At 44.9% G+C, this 23142-nt stretch overlaps 1 protein-coding gene across 3 annotated transcripts in view; it reads right to left on the minus strand.

The window, feature by feature from the left end:
* TNFRSF11A (TNF receptor superfamily member 11a) overlaps window positions 1-23142 on the minus strand; it is a 65948-nt gene that overhangs the window by 13669 nt on the left and 29137 nt on the right. For 2 of the 3 annotated variants that reach the window (XM_049619774.1, XM_049619773.1), the window contains 5 exons: window positions 18734-18827; window positions 17323-17417; window positions 15615-15728; window positions 12903-12955; window positions 10782-11544 (listed from right to left, as the gene is read on the minus strand). In XM_049619774.1, the coding sequence (XP_049475731.1) occupies window positions 10782-11544; window positions 12903-12955; window positions 15615-15728; window positions 17323-17417; window positions 18734-18827 (1119 nt within the window). The remainder of the gene's footprint in view (window positions 1-10781; window positions 11545-12902; window positions 12956-15614; window positions 15729-17322; window positions 17418-18733; window positions 18828-23142) is intronic. The other variant, XM_049619775.1, reaches the window with a different exon arrangement.

Here is a 23142-nt window from a genome sequence, read left to right on the forward strand (position 1 = left end):
TGACAGCTCAGAGCCTGGAGCCTGCTTTGGATTCTGTGTCTCTCCCTCCCTCTGGCCCTCCCCTACTCGCACTCTGTCTCTCTCTCAAAAATAAACATTAAAGGGGCGCCTGGGTGGCTCGGTCGGTTACGTGTCCGACTTCGGCTCAGGTCATGATCTCACGGTCCGTGAGTTCGAGCCCCGCGTCGGGCTCTGGGCCGATGGCTCGGAGCCTGGAGCCTGCTTCCGATTCTGTGTCTCCCTCTCTCTCTGCTCCTCCCCCGTTCATGCTCTGTCTCTCTCTGTCTCAAAAACAAATAAACGTTAAAAAAATTAAAAAAAAACATTAAAAATTTTTAATAAAAAAAAAGGGGGGAAATGTTTCTGTAAAAACCCAAGTGACTGCTTTGCAAGGACCCAAATAAGAGGACTCGAGACAAGAGACAGCTTCAACAAACTGCTGAATTGGTGCGGTGGTGTGGGAAAGAGAACTGTGGAGAAAAGAAACAAAACGAAACACACGAAACATGCAAAAGGATCTCGCACTCACATTTGTTTTGCAAATGGCTGTAATTTCTCATTCCACCCTAAAGACATAGAGAGTGGAAATTAAGATTGTGAGGTTCATGTAAAAAAGTCTCAGGAAACTATCAACACCCAATACATATGGCCTTTACTAAAAATAGCGTGAACGTTAAGTTCTATGTTTTAAATTTAAAAAGATATTCAAGGGGCGCCTGGGTGGCTCAGTCGGTTGAGCGTCCGACTTCAGCTCAGGTCATGATCTCACAGCTGGTGAGTTCGAGCCCCACATCGGGCTCTGTGCTGACAGCTCAGAGCCTGGAGCCTGCTTCGGATTCTGTGCCTCCCTCTCTGTCTCTCTGCTCCTCCCCCACTCATGCTCGCTCTCTCTCTCTCTCTCTCTCTCTCTCTCAAAAATAAATAAACATTAAAAAAAAATTTAAAAATAAATAAAAATAAAAAGATATTCAAGAGGGGTGCCCGGGATGGCTCAGTCAGTTGGGTGTTTGACTCTGGATTTCGGCTCAGGTCAAGATCCCAGGGTCATGGGATCGAGCGTCGCATCAGGCTCTCTGCTGAGTGTGGAGCCTGCTTGAGATTCTCTCTCTCCCTCTGTCCCTCTCCTCAGTTTGTGCTCTCCTTTAAAAAAAAATTAAGTTTTTAAAAAGTATGATTTTCCCAGTACAGCTCCTCTAGTCTGTTGTGACAATGTCAGTGACTGGGTGATGCTCTTGTTCGTCCTTATAACGTAAAACTACACAGAGGGCATCGCTAACCACTGTGTGATTGATTTATGGTTTTGAATTTAATCTCCCATCTTCACCGTCTTCATACTGAGATTTATCTACTTAGGTCATGGTATATACAATTTCTCCCTCATTTTAAATTTTATTTTCCAACAAATCATCATCATGAATCCACTGTTGTTTACCTTCTTCCTTGTCAGAATCTTCATCTTGTCAGAGCTCTAGTAAAAGCCCGTGTTTTATCGTCTTGTACATCAAGATCCTGTTTAATTATTCACACTAAGAATTTTATCCCATGCCAATTGCCTCATGGCAAACAATATCTTTGATATAGGAGCTGTATTCTTTTTTCTTTCCCTTCCTCCTTCCCTTCCCCTCTCTTTTTCCAAAATAGAACTCAAATCCTTTTGCCCAAGATACATTTACACATTTCAGAATTCTTTGATTCATAGGCCGGATCAAGAATATTATTCTTTGAGGGGAGGTGGGGACAGGGTGGGGGAGGTGGACAAGACCTGTAAATTCCTAACAATTAGGATGTAAAGAAAAGTTATCTAGAATGAGTATGAGATTCTCAAACAATTTTATTCTTCACATGTGGTTTTTTTTTTTTCTCCTTTACCCAAGGTATAATTAATGACAAAAACCACCGTCGGTTGAGTCCCAGCCCGTTTCATCCACGCTGACTTTTTTGAGAGTAGTAAACTGGTACAGACTCAACTTCCTTAAAAAGCTTTACTGATTTCTCAATGACAATACGTGGCATCACAGCCATCTTCACGGGCATGTGACCTGTGCAGCTAGGTGGGGCCCCGCACTCAGGAGGCCACGCCGGGATTACTGCTCTACGGTCATCATCTTGAATTTCTTGTTAATTTCTGCACACGGACACCTCGTGTTTTCATTTTCCAGTGGGTTCTGGAAATTATGTAGTGGGTCCTGACCTGGCAGGCAGCCCTTGAAAGTATTGCTCTGGGGGGTGGTGGTGAGCACCTGTGTGGCCCAGTCGGTTAAGCATCTGACTCTTGATTTCCGCCCAGGTAACGATCTCATGGTTCATGAGTTTGAGCCCCACATCAGGCTCTGCGCGGATAGTGCTGAACCTGCTTGGGATTCTCTCCCTCCCTCTCTCTCTGTCCCTCCCCCATGCATGTGCTCTCTCTCTCTCTCAAAAAATAAATACACTTAAAAAAAGTATTACCCTGGGTTTTTCCCCTACACAGATGCTTTCGTTTAGCTTCACTCTTTTTGGAGGTGACATCCTGTAGGTTGGCCATCTTTCAATATTGCTGAAGTGTTCGTGAATCTAATTTTCTGTACCGATAAAGAACTAAATGTTTAGTAAGACACTAAGCTGCAGAGGCTATCTTCTGGTGCCACTAAAATATGGATCCCATGATATGTTTCCATGGTAACCACAGTGATGGGAACAACACCCCAAATCCAGAATTTCTGAGTGCTCCCTCCGTGCCGGGCGGGCTGCTCTGTGCCCACCAGCTCGCAGCTGCCCTGTGTGTGAGCATTCCAGGTTTGCTTTCCCCCTCTGCTAACACTGCCTCCAGGATGGCAACTGCCAAACGGCCTTCTTTCCTCATGGCTCCTCCTGATACGGACTCACCTGCCTGGCATCTAATTATGTCAGTGTCATCCCGGTGCCGTGGTCCCTGAAGAGCAGAAGGGGCCAACTGGTGACTAAAGTAATGAGGTGTCAGTGGCTGCCTGAGTACAAGAGAGTGAGCAGTGGGGAGGGACAGAGGAGAGAGCAGGGGTCTGGAAGCTTCCGGTCTTGTTCCGCTCAGCCCTCCCTACCTGTGGGATTCGGGACAAGCCACCTAACACCTCTCCAGATTTCGGCCTGCTCAGTTTGTGAAATGAGAATCAAGTTTCAAGCCCTGCCAGCCTGGCAGGGTGCGGCCGCACGGAGCAGCACACAATACCTGTTAAACGAAAGAATGAACGCATGAATACCCGCAGGACGGCACAAGGGTCCAATGAGATGATGGGTCTGAAAATCCCTGGGAAAGAGAGAACCAGGCTCAGGTGCGCGGATGGCATCACTACCCCTGGAACGTAGTGTCTGTGCGTGTGCACCTCGCAGGGAAACGGATTGGTGCAATGTGCCAGGCGGTGATGTTATTTTCCATCCCTGTCTTGTTGGAGGATCTCAACATGTCCTGAAGACGGAGAGGGAACTTCCCTCTAGAAATCTAACCAACTTCTGTTTTCTTCACTGAAATAATTCATCATGACGGCTGTCACTGGTTTGAAGACTCATCGGTATAGTTCTACACTAAACCCCCATGGTCTCGTTTCTCCTCACCCAAGTCCGCTAAGACCTGCCTGTAGCACGAGAGTCGATCAAGGTCAATTTAGAAGGAGCTGGTAATATCCTTATCCTGTAATACACCTCAGTCCTGAACTGTTCTTCTCAATAGCAATCATTCCTTAAAATGCGTTTTCTTCCTTTCAGGTCCCAGAGGTTGTATAGGGTTATGCAAGGGGCGCCTGGGTGGCCCAGAAGGTTAAGCGGCCGACTTCGGCTCAGGTCACGATCTCGCGGTCCGTGAGTTCGAGCCCCGCGTTGGGCTCTGTGCTGACAGCTCAGAGCCTGGAGCCTGTTTCAGATTCTGTGTCTCCCTCTCTCTGACCCTCCCCTGTTCATGCTCTGTCTCTCTCTGTCTCAAAAATAAATAAATGTTTAAAAAAATAAAAAAATAAATAAATATAGGGTTATGCAAGCTGACCAGAGAGGGCAAGGCCCTGTGATGGCGAGTTAGCAGGTCGCCATGGCAGCAAGCTGCCTGATCACGTGGGTGCTGAGGGGCCTCCTTTTCAGCATGGTTGCCGTGGCTTCTGCAGTTGATAGCGGCCCCTGAAGGGGTAGCTCTTTCCAGTGAGTGCCAAGGAAAGCCCCAGATTGTTCTGCTCTTAGAGGGGGACGCAGCCCTTGTTGGTAGCTAAGGGAAATATGAAAAGGGAGGGCGCCTGTGTGGCTCAGAGTCTGACTCTTGATTTCAGCTCAGGTCACGATCTCACAGTTCACAGGATGGACCCCGCCACAGGCTCTGTGCTGACGGCACAGTGTGCAGTTAGCGGGAGTCTGCTTAGGATTCTCTCTCTCTCTCTCTCTCTCTCTCTCTCTCTCTCTCTCTGCCCCTTCCCCGCTTGTACTCTCGCACTCTCTCTCTCCCCCCCTCAAAATAAATAAACATTAAAAAAAAGAAAATGTAACAAGGGAAGCATGGCGTAGATGAGGCTTATCCAAGATGCCTCACAAAGGCCTGAGACTTCGTTTCTACTGAGCCTCCAGGATAACAAGCAAAGCAAGGGTCCCTCCCCACCTTCCTTAACTTTCCTCAGCTGCCTTTCCGACAGCTTTCCCCTGCTAGGCTGCCCCCGGCAGTGACTGTAACTTCATGTCACTTGAGGACAAAGATGGGGTTGGAGGCATGGGAGAGAAAGAGCTTCCCTCACAAAAGAAGCGGCGATTGTGAAAACAGCAGCTCCTGAGACAACTGGCAGAAGGGAGGGGACTCCTAGGCCATGATAGGCATCACTTGCTGCGCAGACCCCACGTAAAGCAGCAGTGCGGCGGTTTAAGGTCTAGGCTTCATAACAGATAATCAGGATGTCACAATAGTCTACTCACCACACCTGGCTGGCTCAGTCGGCTAAGTGTCCTACTTTGGCTCGGGTCATGATCTCGTGGGTCATGAGTTCCAGCCCCACGTTGGGTTCTGTGCTGACAGCTCGGAGCCTGGAGCCTGCTTCGGATTCTGTGTCTCCCTCTCTCTCTGACCCTCCCTCACTTATGCTCTCTCTCTCAAAAATAAATAAACATTAAAAAAAAATTTTTTTAATAGTCTACTCGTCTCTCAACACAGGGAGACTGGGAATTGTATTTCAAGCTACCTAAAAGTGGGATTTGGGAGCCAGAATGACATGATGATTTTTATTAAATTAGAAATTTCAAAGAATTTCTAACATTAAACATGGATTGGTTCAGTTAAGATTAATATTTCATGTGACTTAACTAGCAGATTTTCCAGGTAACCTGAGAGCTAAAAATAGCACTGAAGTCAACAGAAACAAAGGCCAAATGAAGTGTCCCACCATGATCAGAAAGATGTCTACACTTTAATAAGTCCATGCATCCCAATGGCCAACTCCATGGAATTTCTATTTCTTGGGCAGAGAAAACAAGCTTCATTTTAAGAACTCAATTTCTGGCAGAATTCACATTTTTAAGCAAGGTAATACATACTCTTCTCAAAAGCTTATCATGTTGTTTAAAATGCATAACGTATGAATACTGAATCAGAAGAACTATAGCAAATAATACCACCCAATTGTCATGCAGATTTTCTTCCAAGGAACAGAACTAAAAATATACACAAATACACTCAAACTACCCAGGCTACACGGAGTTCTTTTGGAATTTTTAAAAATCTTATTTTATACTTAACCCATATGCTTCTCATGTGATTTTCCTTTTTATGGAAATGTAAGCTCTGTTTTAGGCATTTGGAAGGAGTGGAGTATATGATGATAAGGGCAGGGAACCAGTATTTAATAGTTCCATTCTGAATCATGCTCGAAAGTTAGTTAGAATGGCTTACGAATGAAACTCTTCCAGAGCGAGCCCCATCAGAACAGAGAGACAGCAAGCAGGAGTGAATTCAAGTATACAGGGAACAAATTTTTCATATATTTTGAAATAACGCATTGACTTCTAGTATCAATGAATATTGCCCAATAACCAAATCATAAAATGTCATTTTTAACTTACAGACTCACTGACCTAATACTTGCCCTTATAGTACTTAGCTAAAAGTGAAACCCAAGCTAGTGGACGGCATTCCAACAGGAGAGAAAAGAAAGTTAGAAACAGAGCATTGTCCACTGGGGGCCCCTGGGTGGCTCAGTCAGTTAAGCGTCCAACTTTGGCTCAGGTCATGATCTTGCAGTTCTTGGGTTTGAGCCCAGTGCCTGGCTCTGTGCTGACCACTCAGAGCCTGGAGCCTGCTTCAGATTCTGTGTCTCCCTCTCTCTCTGCCCCTTCCTCGCTTATTCTCTCTCTCTCTCTCTCTCTCTCTCTCTCTCTCTCTCAAATAAATAAATAAATAAATAAATAAATAAATAAATAAAATAGAGCACTGTCCATTGCCTGGGGGGAGTGGAGGGAAAGGGAAGAAAATTGAGGTAGGAAAGCCTTTATTTGTCCTTTCCGGGTGGAAATGGATGGTCAAGAATAGTCATGTCAAGAGAGGGGGACCCAGGGATGGGAGAAACGGGCAAGTGCCCCTTCATCTTCCAGTGCCCTTGGCTCCCAGGAATTGGCCTTGGTGTGTCTGTGCCATTTGCATGAACCAGCTCACCTTTGGCTCCTCTACCCAGGACACTGAGGTCTGTCCAGGATAGCTAATGCCTTCCGTCCCCTGCCTGGCCTCCCGCTCCCCAGGACAGACTGAAGAAGTAGGAGGTGGAGAGTGAGTTTAGGGAATAAACAAACATGGTCTCTTGTTCTCTAGTTACTCATGACTGGCTGAATGAATGAATGAGACGGACACACCGTGACTAAGTCACCTTGGGAGAAACTGGAAAGATCAGGTGTGGCAAAGCTCATGGAAATTCCCACTGAATGGTGCGGCTGTCTAGAGACTGCTCGTTGATAAAGGTGTGGGGGTGCCGGGCTCAGCGAGAAGGACAGAAAGCGCACAGAAGGGGCCGTGCAGGCAGCACGCCTGCCCTCTCTGCCCAGAAGTGGCATCTGAGCTGAGACCTGGAAGGACAGGAGGAGTGGGCGGTCTGGAAAAAGGGCCAGTGCACGGGCGGGGTGGCTGGCACTAACAGAAGCACAGAAGAGGAGAGTGAGGGGTGTTCGTACTAAAAGGGGCTGGCTTTGGCCAGAACCGAGGTGGGTGAGCGGGGGAAGGAGAGAGCAGGCTGTGATCTCAAGTTACTGATTTCTTCAGTTGTCCACTCCTTCACCTCAATCCCTACTTGCTTGGCAAGCTTTCCTAAGTCTCTGTGGCTCAGTAGACTGTCAATAAAGATATGACAGAAAAATCAATACGTAGCTGGTGGTCATTAATAATCACTGTGGGCCCTGTAAATAAACAACGGTTTCCAGCTCAAAAGTGGCCGAACCAAGTAAGTGATTTCAGGGGCCAAAAACAAGTCACCAGTCACTGCAGACACATTATTCTTTCTTCCACAGGAAATAATTTTCTAGACACAGTGAGAATTCTCCAAACTCCAGGTGAAAGGATTTGTAACCAAGGTAACCACCATTACGTCATCAGGATAGTAATTTAAGATGTAAATTAAGAAGTGGTTATAGAAGACATAACCAAATGTATGTGTTCCCCTTATGGGTCTTTGCTAACAATTCTCACCGTTCTCTAAGAGTTACAACACTGAGGGGCGCCTGGGTGGCTCAGTCGGTTGAGCGTCCGACTTCGGCTCAGGTCATGACCTCATGGTTTGTGGGTTCGAGCCCCACATCGGGCTCTGTGCTGCCGGCTCGGAGCCTGGAGCCTGCTTCGGGTTCTGTGTCTCCCTCTCTCTCTGCCCCTCCCCCATCGTGCTGTGCCTCTGTCTCTCAAAATAATAAACATTAAAAAGAAAGAATTATAACATTGAGAAAATAGCCTTAACGTTGGATATTATTTTTAAAAGTTATGCTTGTAGAACTGTTTGGAGAACCATCATGCGCTCCCAAGGGATGCTGGGTGTGAAGGAGATACTCCCCCCGCCCCTACTGAGGAAGTACCCAATCATGTCATTGTTTCCAGAAACCACTTGATTTGGTTGCAAGTTTTTTTACATTATTATTTTTGAGAGAGAGCGAGAAAGAGACAGCGTGCAAATGGGGAAAGGGGCAGAGGAAGAGAGAGAATCTGAAGCAGGTTCCATGCTCGCCACAGAGCCCCATGCAGGTCTCAACCTCATGACCGTGAGATCGTGACCTGAGCCAAAACCAACAGTCGGACGCTCAACCAACTGACCCACCCAGGCGCCTCCGGAAGTTTAAAACATTAAAACCCACACCTAAAAATCTAACACCCAATAAAAAAAAAAAAAGCCACCTCCTTCAAGTCCTCGAGAGCACAGTGGCTTTCAGGAGATCAAATACAAATAGACCTCCCTCTGATTTTTCACTCAAGCTCCATTCTTTCACACATTATATAGAACGTACATTATGACAATCTTAAAAAAAAAAAAAAAAAAAAGCAATAATGAGGAAGTGCTATTTTGACCAGAAACCAGAAGGCGTGTTCATGCAGAAGCAATTATGGAGAGAATAGCACAGCCTCAAAAATCAGTCTGGCTGCTGCTTCTCCTCGGGCTAGAATGAACTTGGCCCTCTTGCTGGCATCCACACGCGGGCTCTCACGGATGTTTTGCATGGCTAAGCACCAGATGAACAGAGAGAAAGCAGTGTAAACTTTCTGCAAATTAACAGCACTTAGTTGATGACACGCTTTTTTTTTTTTCTTTCCTCTATGCCTAGCTGTTTAGTGCTGGAGAAAAGAAATGATAATAAAAACCAGACTAGGGCATTGTTTTAACTCTTTACAGGAGACCACAGATCTAGCTTTTGGCTTTGTGACACTAAGAAAAAAATCTCTCTTTAAGTTCGGCCAACATGGGGCGCCTGGGTGGCTCAGTCAGTTAAACATCCGACTTTGGCTCAGGTCATGATCTCACGGTTCGGGAGTTCGAGCCCTGCGTCAGGCTCTGCACTGACAGAGCCTGGGAAGGCTTGGGATTCTCTCTCTCTCCCCTTTGCCCCTCCTCCACTTGCATCCCCCCCCCCCAATAAATAAACTTAAAAAAAAAATAAACAAATTCGACCAACTCTTCTTCCAACAGTTGCTGAAGTTGTTCACACAGTGGCAGTCTTACTAAGACATGGCCACGGCCACACTCAGCTTTGGTTTCCCAGCTCCCCACAGTCCAAAATGCTAGTGTTTCGTATGTCTCTATGACCGATAGGAAGAAAATTAACCACTAAAAAAAGAAGTCGAATCATACAAACGAAGAGTAGAGCCCAACTTTCAGTTATGGAAATTCCTTAAAATCTTAACGTTGAGGTCTTCTGAAGGAAGAACACATCGGTTCTTTGAAAATATCCCCAAACGCATCTCCTCCTTTCAGTCTGAGAATTGATATGATAGAATTTACACCTCAGGAAGTTTGTGTAGTTACAGCAAAACCACAAAGCTTAGAAGACAGACTAAAGCACACTCTTCTATCAAATAAGCCAGGGGCCATCGCCAGCATGAGGCAGAAGAGACTCTGTGTTTCGGGTAGGACCTAGCTACCTCAGGGTTATAAAATCATTCAAAGACCAGCTGCTGGTACTGCTTGTGGTCTAAATAAAGAGGCAGGAAAGAAAAAGAAAAAGGCATCCTAGGATACAGGTGGTCCACGAATGGGCCTTTTTCCTTTTCCTTTTTGAGGGTGGGAGGAGTCTGTGACGCCCTTTATGTTTTTTTTTTAAGTCTGTTTGTTTGTTTATTTAGAGAGCCACCGGGGGAGGGGCAGAGAGAGAAGGGGACCGAGGATCCCAAGCAGGCTCTGTGCTGACAGCAGACAGCCCAACGCGGGGCTCGAACACACGCACCGTGAGACTGTGACCTGAGCCAAAGTCGGATGCTCAACTGACCAAGCCATCCAGGCACCCCCTGTGAAGCCCTTTAAATGGTATACGTGCACTTATTCATTTTTCTGGAGAAAGTGTCTATAGCTGTCGGAAGACTCTCAGAGAGATCCCTGACCCCCCATGTGGTAGATAAAACCCAGAGCTCACACTACCAGCGGCAAGGTTCCTTGTAACTACATGATGAAACAGACGGCGTCTCAGCCTTGGGGAAAAAGTTATTGTAATTGGTGGGCTATTCGTGCTCAAGCAGTGATGCAACGATAAGTCTCTATCATGATTTTAAACTGTAAAATTATCCTCCTTGTTCCATAAATACATTATATGCAGTGGCTGTAAAAGGGGCTTCTCATATAAAGCATCAAAGGACATTTATACTGCATCGTGAATTTGGTATCGAACCGAGATACTCTCCATAAATATTAATTGATTAAGAATTAACTAAACAATGTTTGTCCCCTGAAAATTATAAAAGCTTTCTCTGGAGCTTTGAGGAGTAGGTTGCTTTAAAAACAGAAACAGAACCCAGAAATCTGAGGGAACGCCTTGACTTCAGCCAGTCCCGAGGTCAATGCTGCCATTGCTTTGGGAGGCTCACTGCCGGGGGCGGGCGGTGAGGCATATGTAAATGAAGACAGTCCCGGGGGCTGGAGGATACAGTCACACACCCGTCACAAACCCAACGTGTGGACGGGGTCAAAACCCACCCTGCAAAGAGGTCTATCAGGAGGAGACGTGCGAGCAAAATTTTCCCCACGTTAGCATCCTTCCTCCCCAAATGGTCTGAGACACTTGCCTTCAAACACTGCATAAAGCAACAGGCCTTTTTTAAAGCTCAGAAGGAAGGGACCAGGAAAATCACTTACCAGATGCAGGTGGCTGGTCACCGGAGGGGCTTCCAGACCCCGGGCCTCCCCTCATCGAGCCGGGAAGCCTTACGTCGGCCCCGTCCGTGGGCTGGCCTGTCCCGTCGGCTGCTTCTTCAGGCGGGGGGCCCATGCCATAGGCGCACTGGGGCAAAGGTCCACTTTTCGGGGTAGGCGTGAGGGGTTCCCGGTCCTCCCCGGGAGGGTTTCTGCAGCCTGCGCAGCCCTCTGCAGAGCTGGGGCTGGCTGCCCAGTGGGGGCAATTGCCACCCTCCACTTCTTTTTGCAAGTACTTTTCGGGGGCTATGGGAATCCAGTCGGTCCTGCACGGGGGCTCCGTGAAATTGCAGCTTTCAGAATCCACCAAGCCCTCTGTCCCAGTGAAGCACTGGCTTAAACTGTCATTCTCCCCCACCTCCAGGGGCTCAGGGAAAGGGGGTGTGGATTTGCTGCCAGGCCGAGGGAGGGACAGTGAAGAGTCTGGGGTCTGGGAGGGCCTGTCTACATATTCGTCTTCCGTGGGCATCTGCCTGAAGGGGTCCCCCTCAATCTCGCTGACCAAGGTGAGCATTCCAGCATCTTCTCCCTGTGCACAGGGACCACCCCCTGAGCACACACCGCCACAGAGGCCAATGCCGTCTGGACAGCACATATCTTCGGGAAACATCTTCTCTTCCAGAGTCAGCAGTAAGACACCTTCACAAATTTCACGCTGACTAGAGGCTTCCATATGAGTGCTGCTAAAATTGTTGCCTGAGGACTCCTGCAGATTTCAATTCAGAAGGCACAGGTATTAATGCCCACACTTACTAGAACATGTTCCTGCTAAACACAGCTGAAAATGGTTTATAGTAATTATTTCCACCGTGACAAGTACAGATGGACCACTCACTGGGTACTTTGCCTGTGTTATTTAAAATTACAGTGGGGGAGAACCCTAAAATGGAATCCAACCAGAAACCAATGAATCAAACTGCATTTCCCACGAACAGCACGTTCACACCCAAATAAGGCAAAGGGCTAACTCAACTTTAGAACACAGTGTTTTGTCCATATACGTTCAATCTAAATTAAAAAAAAAAACAAACCTGTAAACAAATAATGAATTCTAGCTAGTAGCTTTGTTTTTTGCTGTGGTACAGTTTAGTAATTGTGAAACTACTGTCTCTGTGTTCCGTCATTGAGCCAATGAGCAAATATACTGACAGTAACGGGAGCCACATTTCATCCTGTTGGGAATGGGAGAGGGGAGATTCAAATCCAGGTAAGGGAAAGACCAAACGAATCCTGTGGTGTTGGGATTGGGATTGGGATTGGGATTGGAATTGGGAGAATCAGGATGAGCTCCCGGTTTAAAGTTTATATTCTTCATGCCTTAAAGACAATAGATTTAAGGGACAGAATCAGGTAATTGAAGACATATTAATAATTAATAGCACATGTGGATAATAGTTCGTAACACTATTACATTTCTTGATTTTGATAAAGGTTCTAAGGTTATGTAAGAGAATGTGCTTGCTCTTAGGAAATTCGCCCTGAAGCATTTAAAGGTATAGGAGAATGATGTCTGCCTTTTCACTCTAAAATGGACCACGAATAAAAGCACACATAGACATACACACACAGACAGACGGCCAATGATGAAGTATAAGCAATTGCTGGGTCTGAGTTTAGGGCATGTGGCAGTTTTTTGTGTGCTATTCTCACTGCTTTTCTATAATTTTGAATATATCAAAATTAAAAGTTACCAAAATAACTCTTTTCAATCACTCTGGAGTAAAGGAAAATGGCAGCTCTTTCCTACTCAGAATCTGTCCTAGGCGATCAAGACTGGCACCAGAAAGCAACATAACTGATGTATGTGCACAGAGATGATGCGTGGCATGAAATGCAAAGAAAACAGCATTTAGATGAGCAGCTGTGTGGGCTTTGGCTTATCCTGTAAGCGACCAATCCTGGGATTGGAGGCTCCGTCCCTCCAGGCTGTACCCCTTTCCCAGCGGGGCTCGGCATTTGACTACTAACCGCCACAGTTAGATGTACTAACATGACTACATGTTAGTAGTCAACAGCCTACTGTTAAAAGTACGTTAAGGAGACACTTAAGACTTTTAAATTTACCTTATTTCCACTTAGGCGGCCGCAAGCCTCATTGACCCAGTGCCACAAATTAGCTAGAAAAACAAAGTAAGGATAAGAACTTCATATTATTATTTCCTCTAATTCAGTATTCTTGACCACTCTGTCAGCTGCGTGTATCTCTAAACACAGTCCTCTGCAAGTCTTTTCAGTGAGAGTTCCTGAGAGTGAAAACATTAAAAAAAAAAAAAAAAAAAAAAAAAAAATCAACCAATTCAAAAACTCTTCCTACCAAAACCAGAACTTTCTGATCTCTGCAAAGCCCAAGTATCATGCACTAACGTTCTTCCAAATTCCTCTGGGCACACTCAGAGCGGCTGTTAGGACTTCAGGGGTTCTCCTTCCCTTTGCAAGTTTTCTTTGATACGAGGGAAGAGGGACGGGCGGGTGGGGCTGGGCGCTGCGGGGGGAATAAAGAAGACACCGGTCTGGGACACTGACTTTCCAGTACCCTAACTCCAATGTCTGTACAACACAGGGAAATTGCACGCCGGAAGGCTGTGGCAGGCTCCCCTGAGCTCCAGCGGGCCCCGAGTCCATAAAACCTATGAATTTATGTTCTACAAAGATAAAATTTTAGCCCACCTCCGCTGACTTTGATGGGCGGGGGGTGCTGTCCATTCTCCATTAGAAGATAATCAGGTCATGATAATAGCTAATGCTCCCTATTACATGACCTTGTCCGGTCCATTTCACTTCTCTGAGTCTCAGTTTCCTCATCATGAAACGGGAGAAATATCAGCACCCGCCTTATGGTGCCGTTGTGATTTCGTGACTGCGCGTAAAATGCGTAAGCGTGCTGGCACAGGATAAATATTCAATATGTGTCAGTTACTGCAATGACCTTTGTTATTAGTTTCGCGTCTTTTCTGTATTTTTGAAATTACACAAATATAAAGTTCCTCCAAATAAAAGGAAACCTGTAGCTCTTCCCTTGGAGGGATCAATACTAGATAATCCCAAATGGTACTAAGAAAGGATACTTGTACGCATAGGGGATACTCATAATTACTAAGATGATCTCTCTCCCAGATGACTGCAAAAGCCCTCCTAACTGTATGTCCGCATCCACTCTTACTGCACCCCCAAAGTTGTTTTCCATCTACAACCAGAGGGCTGTTTTCACTGCTCTTTGCTAAGGATAAGGAGCAAACTCCGAACCCAAGCCTGCAGCGCTCCATCATCTGGCCACCCCTCCCCGTCCAGTTCCATCTCACGCTGGTCCTGACTTTCTGCTCCAGCGGCACTAACCTTAACTAATGCCAACTGGCCTTCAGATCTCAGCTCCGTATCTCTTCTGGGAGACCCTTGCTGGCCCCAAGGTCAGAGGACCCCGTTATCTGCTCACCTACAGCTCTGTAATTTCCCTTTTTAGCACTCAGTCTCACTGTGGTGCTCGGTAACGAGCCCCCAGTGCCAGTCCCATCCCTGGTAGCCAAAAAACGTGTGCCCCATGAACAGATGAAGGGAAAGCCAACAGCTCTAAACCTTCATTCGGTAATTGGTAGACCCATCGTCTTTCTCACTGAGAAGATATGGCAGTAAGAGAACAGAACACTGCTCTCTGCTTAACATAAGCATCTTCAAACATCATCTTCCCTGTTTAAAAACTTTTGATTGCCCCGTGTTACATTAAGTAACGTGACGTTAATGGAAACAGCAAGATATGTGAGGTTTCATGAAGTCCATGCATGTGATATAGGAGAACTGATCGAACCACAGCCAAGCCGAGGTGGATATGACAAACACCCGAGCAACTGAAAATGGAAAAAGGATGGCGGGACAACAGGTGCTCCAAGAGAGGAAGATCTGACCTCGAAAGCATGAAGAAATAGCTCAAGGAATCCTTTCTTAGAAATGACACTCTTTCAGCTTTGTCGTGTAGAAGCCAAATGTGATGTGAGGCTAAAAGGCACTATCGGTTGCTGTTGCTACAAGGTAACACCCGATTATTCATTCTAAGAACAAGCACCTAAATTTTACTGAATAGAAGATAATTTATTTTCATAATTTCATTTTCATATTGCAAGGTAAGACTCCAGTCAAAACTTTATGTCTGCCATTTACTGGAACATTTGTCTCTATTTTAAGTGGGTGCGTTAAAAATGTTGGTATTCTTGAGGCGCCTGGTGGCTCAGTTGGTTAATCATCCGACTCTTGATTTTGGCTCAGGTCATGATCTCACGGTTCACGAGACTGAGCCCCACATCGGGCTCTGCGCTGATAGCACAGAACCTGCTTGGGATTCTCACTCTCTCCCTCTCTCTCTGCCCCTTCCCTGCTCGCTCTGTCTCTCTCACCCTCTCGATCTCAAAATAAATATTTTGGGTGATTCAGTTGGTTAAGTGTCTGACTTCAGTTTAGGTCATGATCTCACGGTTCCAGGGTTCGAGCCCTGTGTAGGCCTCTGTGCTGACAGCTCGGAGCCTGGAACCTGCTTCAGATTCTGTGCCTCCCTTTCTCTGCCCCTCCCCCACTCTCAACTTACCTCTCTCTCTCAACAATAAATAAATATTAAAAAATACTTTTTCAATATTTTTTAAAAACGTTGGTATTCTTGGAAAAAGGCAACTCATTCACACCTGATGATCTATCCTGCGTGAACACACAGCCTAAGAGTCATCAGTTCCTGAACCTAGAAAGGTATCTGCTTTCTTTAAGATTACTTTTCAAAAACCAGTGTAGATACAATACCTGTTACTGCTTTCCCTTTTTTCCTATAGTAAACACCAAAGATGACAGCAGCGACTAATGCCACAGATATGAAGAGAAGCAGAATAATTAAACCGGGCAAGTATATCTTGGATTCTGTATTGGAAGAAAATAAGAAAAAGGTGTTAAAGATGGTTTCATATCATTCTCTAGTTATTTTAATTGTTGTTTAAAAACAAAACCCTTTGAATCAAACCCCAGAGTGGAGGACGCTGGTCTGACAGCAGAGAAGAAGGACAGTCCCCAACTCTGATGGCAGGTATGCAGAGAACGCTGACCTCTGGAAGGGGGAAAGTGACTTTGCTGCCAGCCTCATGCCCGGCGTCCCTCCGCAAGCCAGCCCAGGGCTGTCTTTAAACATTGCTATTTTAGTACAACTCTAATCATGCTGACCATGCCATCTAGATCCATCTTTGCTTACCAAGAACGACACCTCATTCCCTCCAGCTGGACGGCCTCCGAGGCCAAAGGAAGCCCCTTATCCTATCTCTTTCCAAAGAACAACGTGGCACCAGGGTTCTGCCGGTCGTGAGAACAGAACCATGGCTGTCCTGCGAAGTGTTTCAGGTAGGTCATCTACAACACAATGTGACACAACCATTTCTCCCATCCCTCTTGATCACTTCATTACTAGAACCTTTTTATGATGGGTTCTTGGTTTACATGCCCTGGTTTCCAGGACTCCCGCCTCTCCTTTCCTTCTGTCTTGTTAAGAGTAGCTTTTGGGTTGCCTGGGTGGCTCAGTCGGTTGAGCGTCCAACTTCGGCTCAGGTCATGATCTCACAGCCCATGAGTTCAAGCCCCGCGTCGGGCTCTGTGCTGACAGCTCGGAGCCTGGAGCCTGCTTCGGATTCTGTGTCTCCCTCTCTCTCTCTGCCCCTCCCCCGTTCGTGCTCTGTCTTTCTCTCTCTCAAAAAAAAAAAAAACAAAAAAAAACCCAAACATTAAAAAAAAATTGTAGCTTTTCATTCCCTCAGTTGTTTCCAATGTTATCTTTAAAATGGTCTTTTTTTAATGCTGCTCTGTGTTAACTCCATGTGCGGAACGCTTAGGTGTCGTCCTGTTTCCCAAAATGTCAAACCTAAACCCTTAATTAGCCCCATTAATCTGTGGCCTGGGTTCTCTTGCCTCATTACGAGGGTCTTCCTGCTGTGTGCGCCATCTCCAGTGCTGCCATATCTGGACCCACCTCTGCCCCATGTCACTCCCCTTGGTAACCAGCATCCAGTTGACAAAAGCTGTCAACTTTTCTGTCAAGCTTTGATCACTTAAGCTACTTAAAATTAACTTGATCTACAAAACGTGCCGTATATAACAATAGCGATACTCTAACTCTAGCTGGTGACCAAAATCTCCCACAGACACCCTTACCGTGATCTCCACTATCCTGCCATATTTGGGCATTTTAATTCATGTTTATAGCTCCATTTCTTTTTTCTTTTCTTTCTTTGTTTCTTTCTTTCTATTTTTGCATATATGAATATTTTATTAGTCATCCATTCCAGCAGGAAATTTTCAAGTAAACAACATATGTCGAGTTAGAACACCGACGGAGGTGAAGGGGGACCACAGATAAGATGGGATGAAACTGAGGTGAACCCCTTCAGGCACAGCATGTACTTTGGAAGACATCTAGAAGAGCGGACGAGACTGGGCATATCTACAACCAACCCGCTCTGTTTAAACATACCATTTGGTGGCTTTGTAGACGGCAGAGAAGAACTGCAAACCACATCTGATTTATCGGTCCCATGACGTACTTCCGTCTCTCCGAGAACGCTACAGCTGTGGAGGTAGAATTGGTTAAGTACTCGGTTTCATATTCTTGTTTTTTAAAAAACAACGCTACACAAGGCTCTACTCCACTAGATTGCTAGCTCCTTCAGGAGAAAAACTGAGGTCTTCCTGCACACGGGAATCCCCAGTGCCTGTCACACACTGTAAGGGTGGACAAATGAATGAGCAAAAGTAACCACTGCCAGGGTTCTCTAAGAACTAGTCTGAGACTGTGCTCTGGAAAAGAGCATTGGTGTCTTCAGTAAAGATGCCAAATGGTTCAGTGGCCTTGGCTGAGTGATAAACTTTTGCTGAATGCTTTTTTGAAGCTGAAAACACAAAAAATCTTTTTCAACATAAAACGTGAGTAAGTGGATTAGAAAATAAATATCTAATGAGAATTACTATATTGGGAATTTTTTAGGATTCAATACATGTATTTATATTAGTATTCAATAAAAAGCACACAATGGAAGGACCCAGGGATTCCACTATATATACATATAATTTCACTGCACACACACACACACACACACACACACGCATTAAGTGCGAAACAGTATATATACACGAGATGATGCACTGAGAATTATTTATTACTGTGACAGACTGGAAACTACTTAAATGGCTATCAAAAGGGAAATTATTAAATAAAATGATGGTATAGCTCTATGGTGAAACACTAGCGACCAAAAGCCACAAAGATCTAAGTCAACAAACATGGAATGAGCTCCCGTTAGCATATATTATGTGAAGAAGCCCAAGATGTGTAGAGTATGCAAACATTTACATGAACAGGAGGCTTCCATATGCACACACACACACACACACACACATCTCTGGGCAAATATACCCCCGGTGGTGTGGGGAAGCTGGGAAGCGTGGGAGCAGCGAGGGAATGATAATAAACATCATAAGTCATTCTCAAGTAAATAAGGTTAGAAAAGAGGAAAAAAGAAGCTGCAACTGGAAGTCAAAGATTTGATCCAACTGAATCTAAATAGTACAGAGCTCCTGTCACACATCAAGTTGAAGACCGTGCAGGTGGAGTTTAAAATCAAACTCAGGGCACCTGGGTGGCTCAGTTGGCTAAGCCTCACACTTCGGCTCAGGTCGTGATCTCACAGTCCGTGAGTTCGAGCCCTGTGTCGGGCTCTGTGCCGACAGCTCGGAGCCTGGAGCCTGCTTCGGATTGTGTCTCCTTCTCTCTCTGCCCCTTCCCCACTCATGCTCTCTCTCTCAAAAATGAATAAATGTTAAAAAAAAATTTTTTTTTAAATAAAATAAAATCAACAAACTCTCTTGGCTCCTCTGTTGTCACTTACTTGGTCCAAGGTTTGCATTTTTCTGTGGAAGAGAAGGCATCTGAGAAGGAGCCCACAAGGCAGGGCTCACACACTGTGTCCTTGTTGAGCTGCACTGTCAACAAAATGGACAAAAGAACAAACAAAACAAACAGGCACACTTAGAGATCGGCCAGGCTGATGGCCCCGAGGACCCGAGATCAGGAGCCCCGCCAGTGCCTCCAGCCTCCCCACTCCCACTGTCACCGCCTACGGCCGATTGCTTTGGTTCGTCCTGGCTGTAGAGGGCCCAGCGTCCCAGAACCGCCCTTAGAAAGGTAACTGGCTCACTGTCAGGCTACTGACGTCAGCGTCTGAGTTAGGGACTCATGCTTTGCTGTTCAGAGCCGCTGTCCTGGTCACGTGGGGAGCCTGCTGTCTGCCTTGTTTTAACCAGGCACCTGTCCGATCTCCCCTCTCAGCCTTTTGGGTTCATAGCAGTTTTTGTCTACAAAGGATGGCAGCCTTTTCACAGCTTTTAAGGCAAACTTCCTGTCATGACTCCTGACCAGCTAAATCTTACCAGTCCGAACACTAGAATGTTTGTAACAAGGTTTTCTCTAACAAAAACAGAAACAAAAGCAACCCTTCCCCAAAAAACCCTACGGATCCTACGGATCTCCTTCTCTTAAACTAAGAGTTGGTAGCAAATGTTTTCTAAAAAGGGCCATACAGTAAATATATTAGGCTTTGCAGGCCTTCTGATCTCTGTAATTACTTGTAGCATGAAAATACCATAGACAATGTGTTAAAAAAAAAACAACAAAAAACAACAACAACGATATGGCTGTGTTCCAATAAAACTCTATTTACACAAACACAGTGGTGGGATGGAGTTTGGACCCCTGCCTTAATCCATGGCAGTTCAGGCAGAAATTGGTTGTGGTTAGGAAGCCTTCTTCAGATCTCTAACATTCCTCATCAACTGTGTTATCAAAATAGGAAATATCTCCAATTTCCTAGGTCTATTATCCTTACTGTAACTGACACGTGATGACCCTTTGGTAATTCCAATAAAGAAGCACATTGGTGGAGCGCCTGGGTGGCTCAGTTGGTTAAGCATCGACTTTTGATTTTGGCTCAGATCATGATCTCAGAGTCGTAGGTTCGAGCCACGCTCAGCCTGGAGCCTACTTGGGATTCTTTCTCCCTCTCTGCTCCTCCCCGCGCTCCCCTCCCCTCCCCCAATCAACCAATCAATGAACATTGGCTACTATGTGATATCATAATCAGGCAATCAGTGCCAAAATCACAATTTACTCTTAAAGCAGTTAATTTACGCTTGAAAGCACTTCTGTGATTTATTTTCATAAATAAGGCATTAAAATAATAAATTGCACTTTCTTTGTCCAAAGTCAAATGGGAAGTACATTCTTGATTTCTGTAATTGCCTCAATAAGTAGGGTACCCCAAAGGATACAAAAATGCCGATTTGAAGGGGCACATGCATCCCAATGTTCATAGCAACACTGTCAACAATAGCCACACTAAGAAAGAGCCTGAATGTCCATCGACTGATGAATGAATAAAGAAGATGTGGTTTATATATACAGTGGAATATCACTGGGCAATCAAAAAGAATGAAATCCTGCCATTTGCTACAACGTTGTTGGAACTACAGTGTATTATGCTAAGTGAAATAAGTCAGAGAAAGACAAATATCATATGATTTCACTCAAATGTGGAATTTAAGAAACACAACAGATGAACATAGGAGAAGGGAAGGAAAAACAAGATAAAAACAGAGAGGGAGGCAAACATAAGAGACTCTTAAATCCAGAGAACAAACTGAGGGCTGATGGGGTGGGGGGTGGGGGGGAGGGGGAGGATGGGTGATGGGCATTAACGAGGGCATTTATTGGAATGAGCACTAGGTGAGAAATGTAAGAGATGAATCACTGGGCTCCACTCCTGCAACCATTATTACACTATATGTTAACTGACTGAAATTAAAAAAAAAAAAAGTAATTATTAATAATTAATCTAATAATACCCTAATCTAGTAATTTGATTCACTTTGAAATGATATTAACAGAAGCCCAGTTAACATCTAGTTGCTCACATTAATTCAGACAGCTTTGAAAAATATTAACACACTCTAGAAGAGTAACCCTTAGAAACAAAGAGACTTCCTAAGGAGCTACAAGTCACACTTGGCTTTAAGGGCATTAAACCCAAGCACTGGACTCTCACATCTACTATTTGAAACAACTGACCTGCCAGAGGCATCCTATAGGTTCTCCTTTCCTCTTTCCCTGGACACAATCACACTTTGCCCACTTTACAAAAGAAGGCAGGCTGCTTACCCGCTCCAAATCCTGCTCTGGTGCTAAACCTCTGAGATGCCAAAACAAAACGAAACAACATAACAAATCGAAATATCGGTAATGGCAAAACGCCTGCATTCAGTGTCTGCCTTTTCTTGTCTGTTGAGGGCAAAATGTGAGTGTGACAACAGAATGGGGTATCTGGGACCAGGGTGAGTTGTTCAGAATTCAAATACACTGCAAGGTAGGGCACGAGGGAGATTTTCATTCACCCACTTCACCCCCTCCATCCTCCACCTATTTTCAGAGAAAGCACCATTTCCAAAGGAATATGGCGGAGACAACACCCATCAAAGAAAAGGCACCTTTTCTCATGCAGGTGGCAAACTTGTGGGAAGGCTCTGGGCCTTGTCTTAGAATCAAATTCAAAAGGGAGTTGGTTGTCATAGGGAGATTTTTTTTTTTTCAATTTGTTTAAAGAGATTAAAAAAAATTTTTTTTTTTTTACATTTATTTGTTTTTGAAGGACAGAGAGAGACAGAGCACAAGTGGGGAAGGGACAGAGAGAGAAGGAGACACAGAATCCAAAGTAGGCTCCAGGCTCCGAGCTGTCAGCACAGAACCTGACGCGGGGCTCGAACTCACAAACCGTGAGATCCTGACCTAAGCCGAAGTCAGATGCTTAACCTACTGAGCCACCCAGGTTCCCCAGATTTATTTTGATAATTAAAAAAAAAAAAATCAAGTCAGACTTTTTCCAAGAGAAAGCCCATCTGGTTCAGTTGATACATTTGGTAAAAAGGACGGACTGGACCAGTGTGACTGATGGACATTTTCTTCCATAGGAATTGAAATGAATAGCATCTTAATTCTTCTAATCCTGTCCAAGTCTTCTGGGTTAAAACAAGTTGCCTCTAAACGAAAGATCAACAGATATGAAGAATCATTTGTTACATCTTGAAAAAACTGCTTTGGGGTGCTTTCCAGAGGTCAGGGCAGTAAATAACTCTAAGAAATACTTTTCTGTCAAGAAGATATCTATTTCTGGGGCACCTGGGTGGCTCAGTCGGTTAAGCGTGGGCCTTCAGCTCAGGTCATGATCTCACAGTTTGTGAGTTTGAGCCCTGCGTCAGGCTCTGTGCTGACAGCTCGGAGCCTGGGGCCTGCTTTGGATTCTGCGTCTCCCCCCCCCCCCCCCCCACCCTCTGCCCCTCCCTCCCTCTCTCTATAAAATAAATAAACATTAAAATTTTTTTTAAAGGAGATATCTATTTCTTTACTTTTAACAAAATTGAAAACACAACTGAGTTCTTAACTGAGATATCATTAAAAATACCTTTGAGGGGCACCCTGGTGGCTCAGTCAGTTGAGCGTCTGACTTTGGCTCAGGTCATGATCTTGCTGTTGGCGAGTTCAAGCCCTACAAGGGGCTCAGTGGTGTCAGCACCGAGCCTGCTTCAGATCTTCTGTCTCCCTCTCTCTCTGCCCCTACCCTGCTTGCGTGCACACGCACTCTCTCTTAAAAATAAATAAACATTCAAAAACCTCAGACATCTTTTCATGTCACACCATTCTGAGGCCTGGACATATAACTAAGAAAGTGTTGAAAGAACGGATACTTGTCTAACAGAAGGTTTCCTTAGCCATTTAGTGATTTATGGGACCAAGTTTCTCAGCACTTGGTGGAAATAGAATTAATGTTGAATTCTGTTGCATTTTAGCAATAAATAATAGCCAACCATGAATATTAGAATAAGAAAAATTCCACTCATTAAGTTCATAAAGTTTTTACAATCATATCAAAATATATTTTTGACAATCGGGTAATAACTGTAATAACAATTTAGTCCAGAAGTGTTTTTAACTCTTAGAACCTTGAGTCACGGGAAATTTTTAAAAATTACAATCTCTAATCTGTGTACATTTGTGATGTGAAAGTCTATGAAAAGGTGATTCGTAAAAGCCCTCCAAGCATAAAAATACATTAGGATAAAATTCTATGGGGAAAGTGAAACGGATACAAATCAGAGGAGGGAAAAGAACTGTGTAAAACTTCCAAGAGCGAAGGACCATTAGTGCATTTTTAAAAGGATGATGATGCTATCAAATTGCTATGCTGTTTAG

Source organism: Panthera uncia, assembly GCF_023721935.1.
Source record: "Panthera uncia isolate 11264 chromosome D3 unlocalized genomic scaffold, Puncia_PCG_1.0 HiC_scaffold_8, whole genome shotgun sequence".
Lineage (NCBI taxonomy): Eukaryota > Metazoa > Chordata > Mammalia > Carnivora > Felidae > Panthera > Panthera uncia.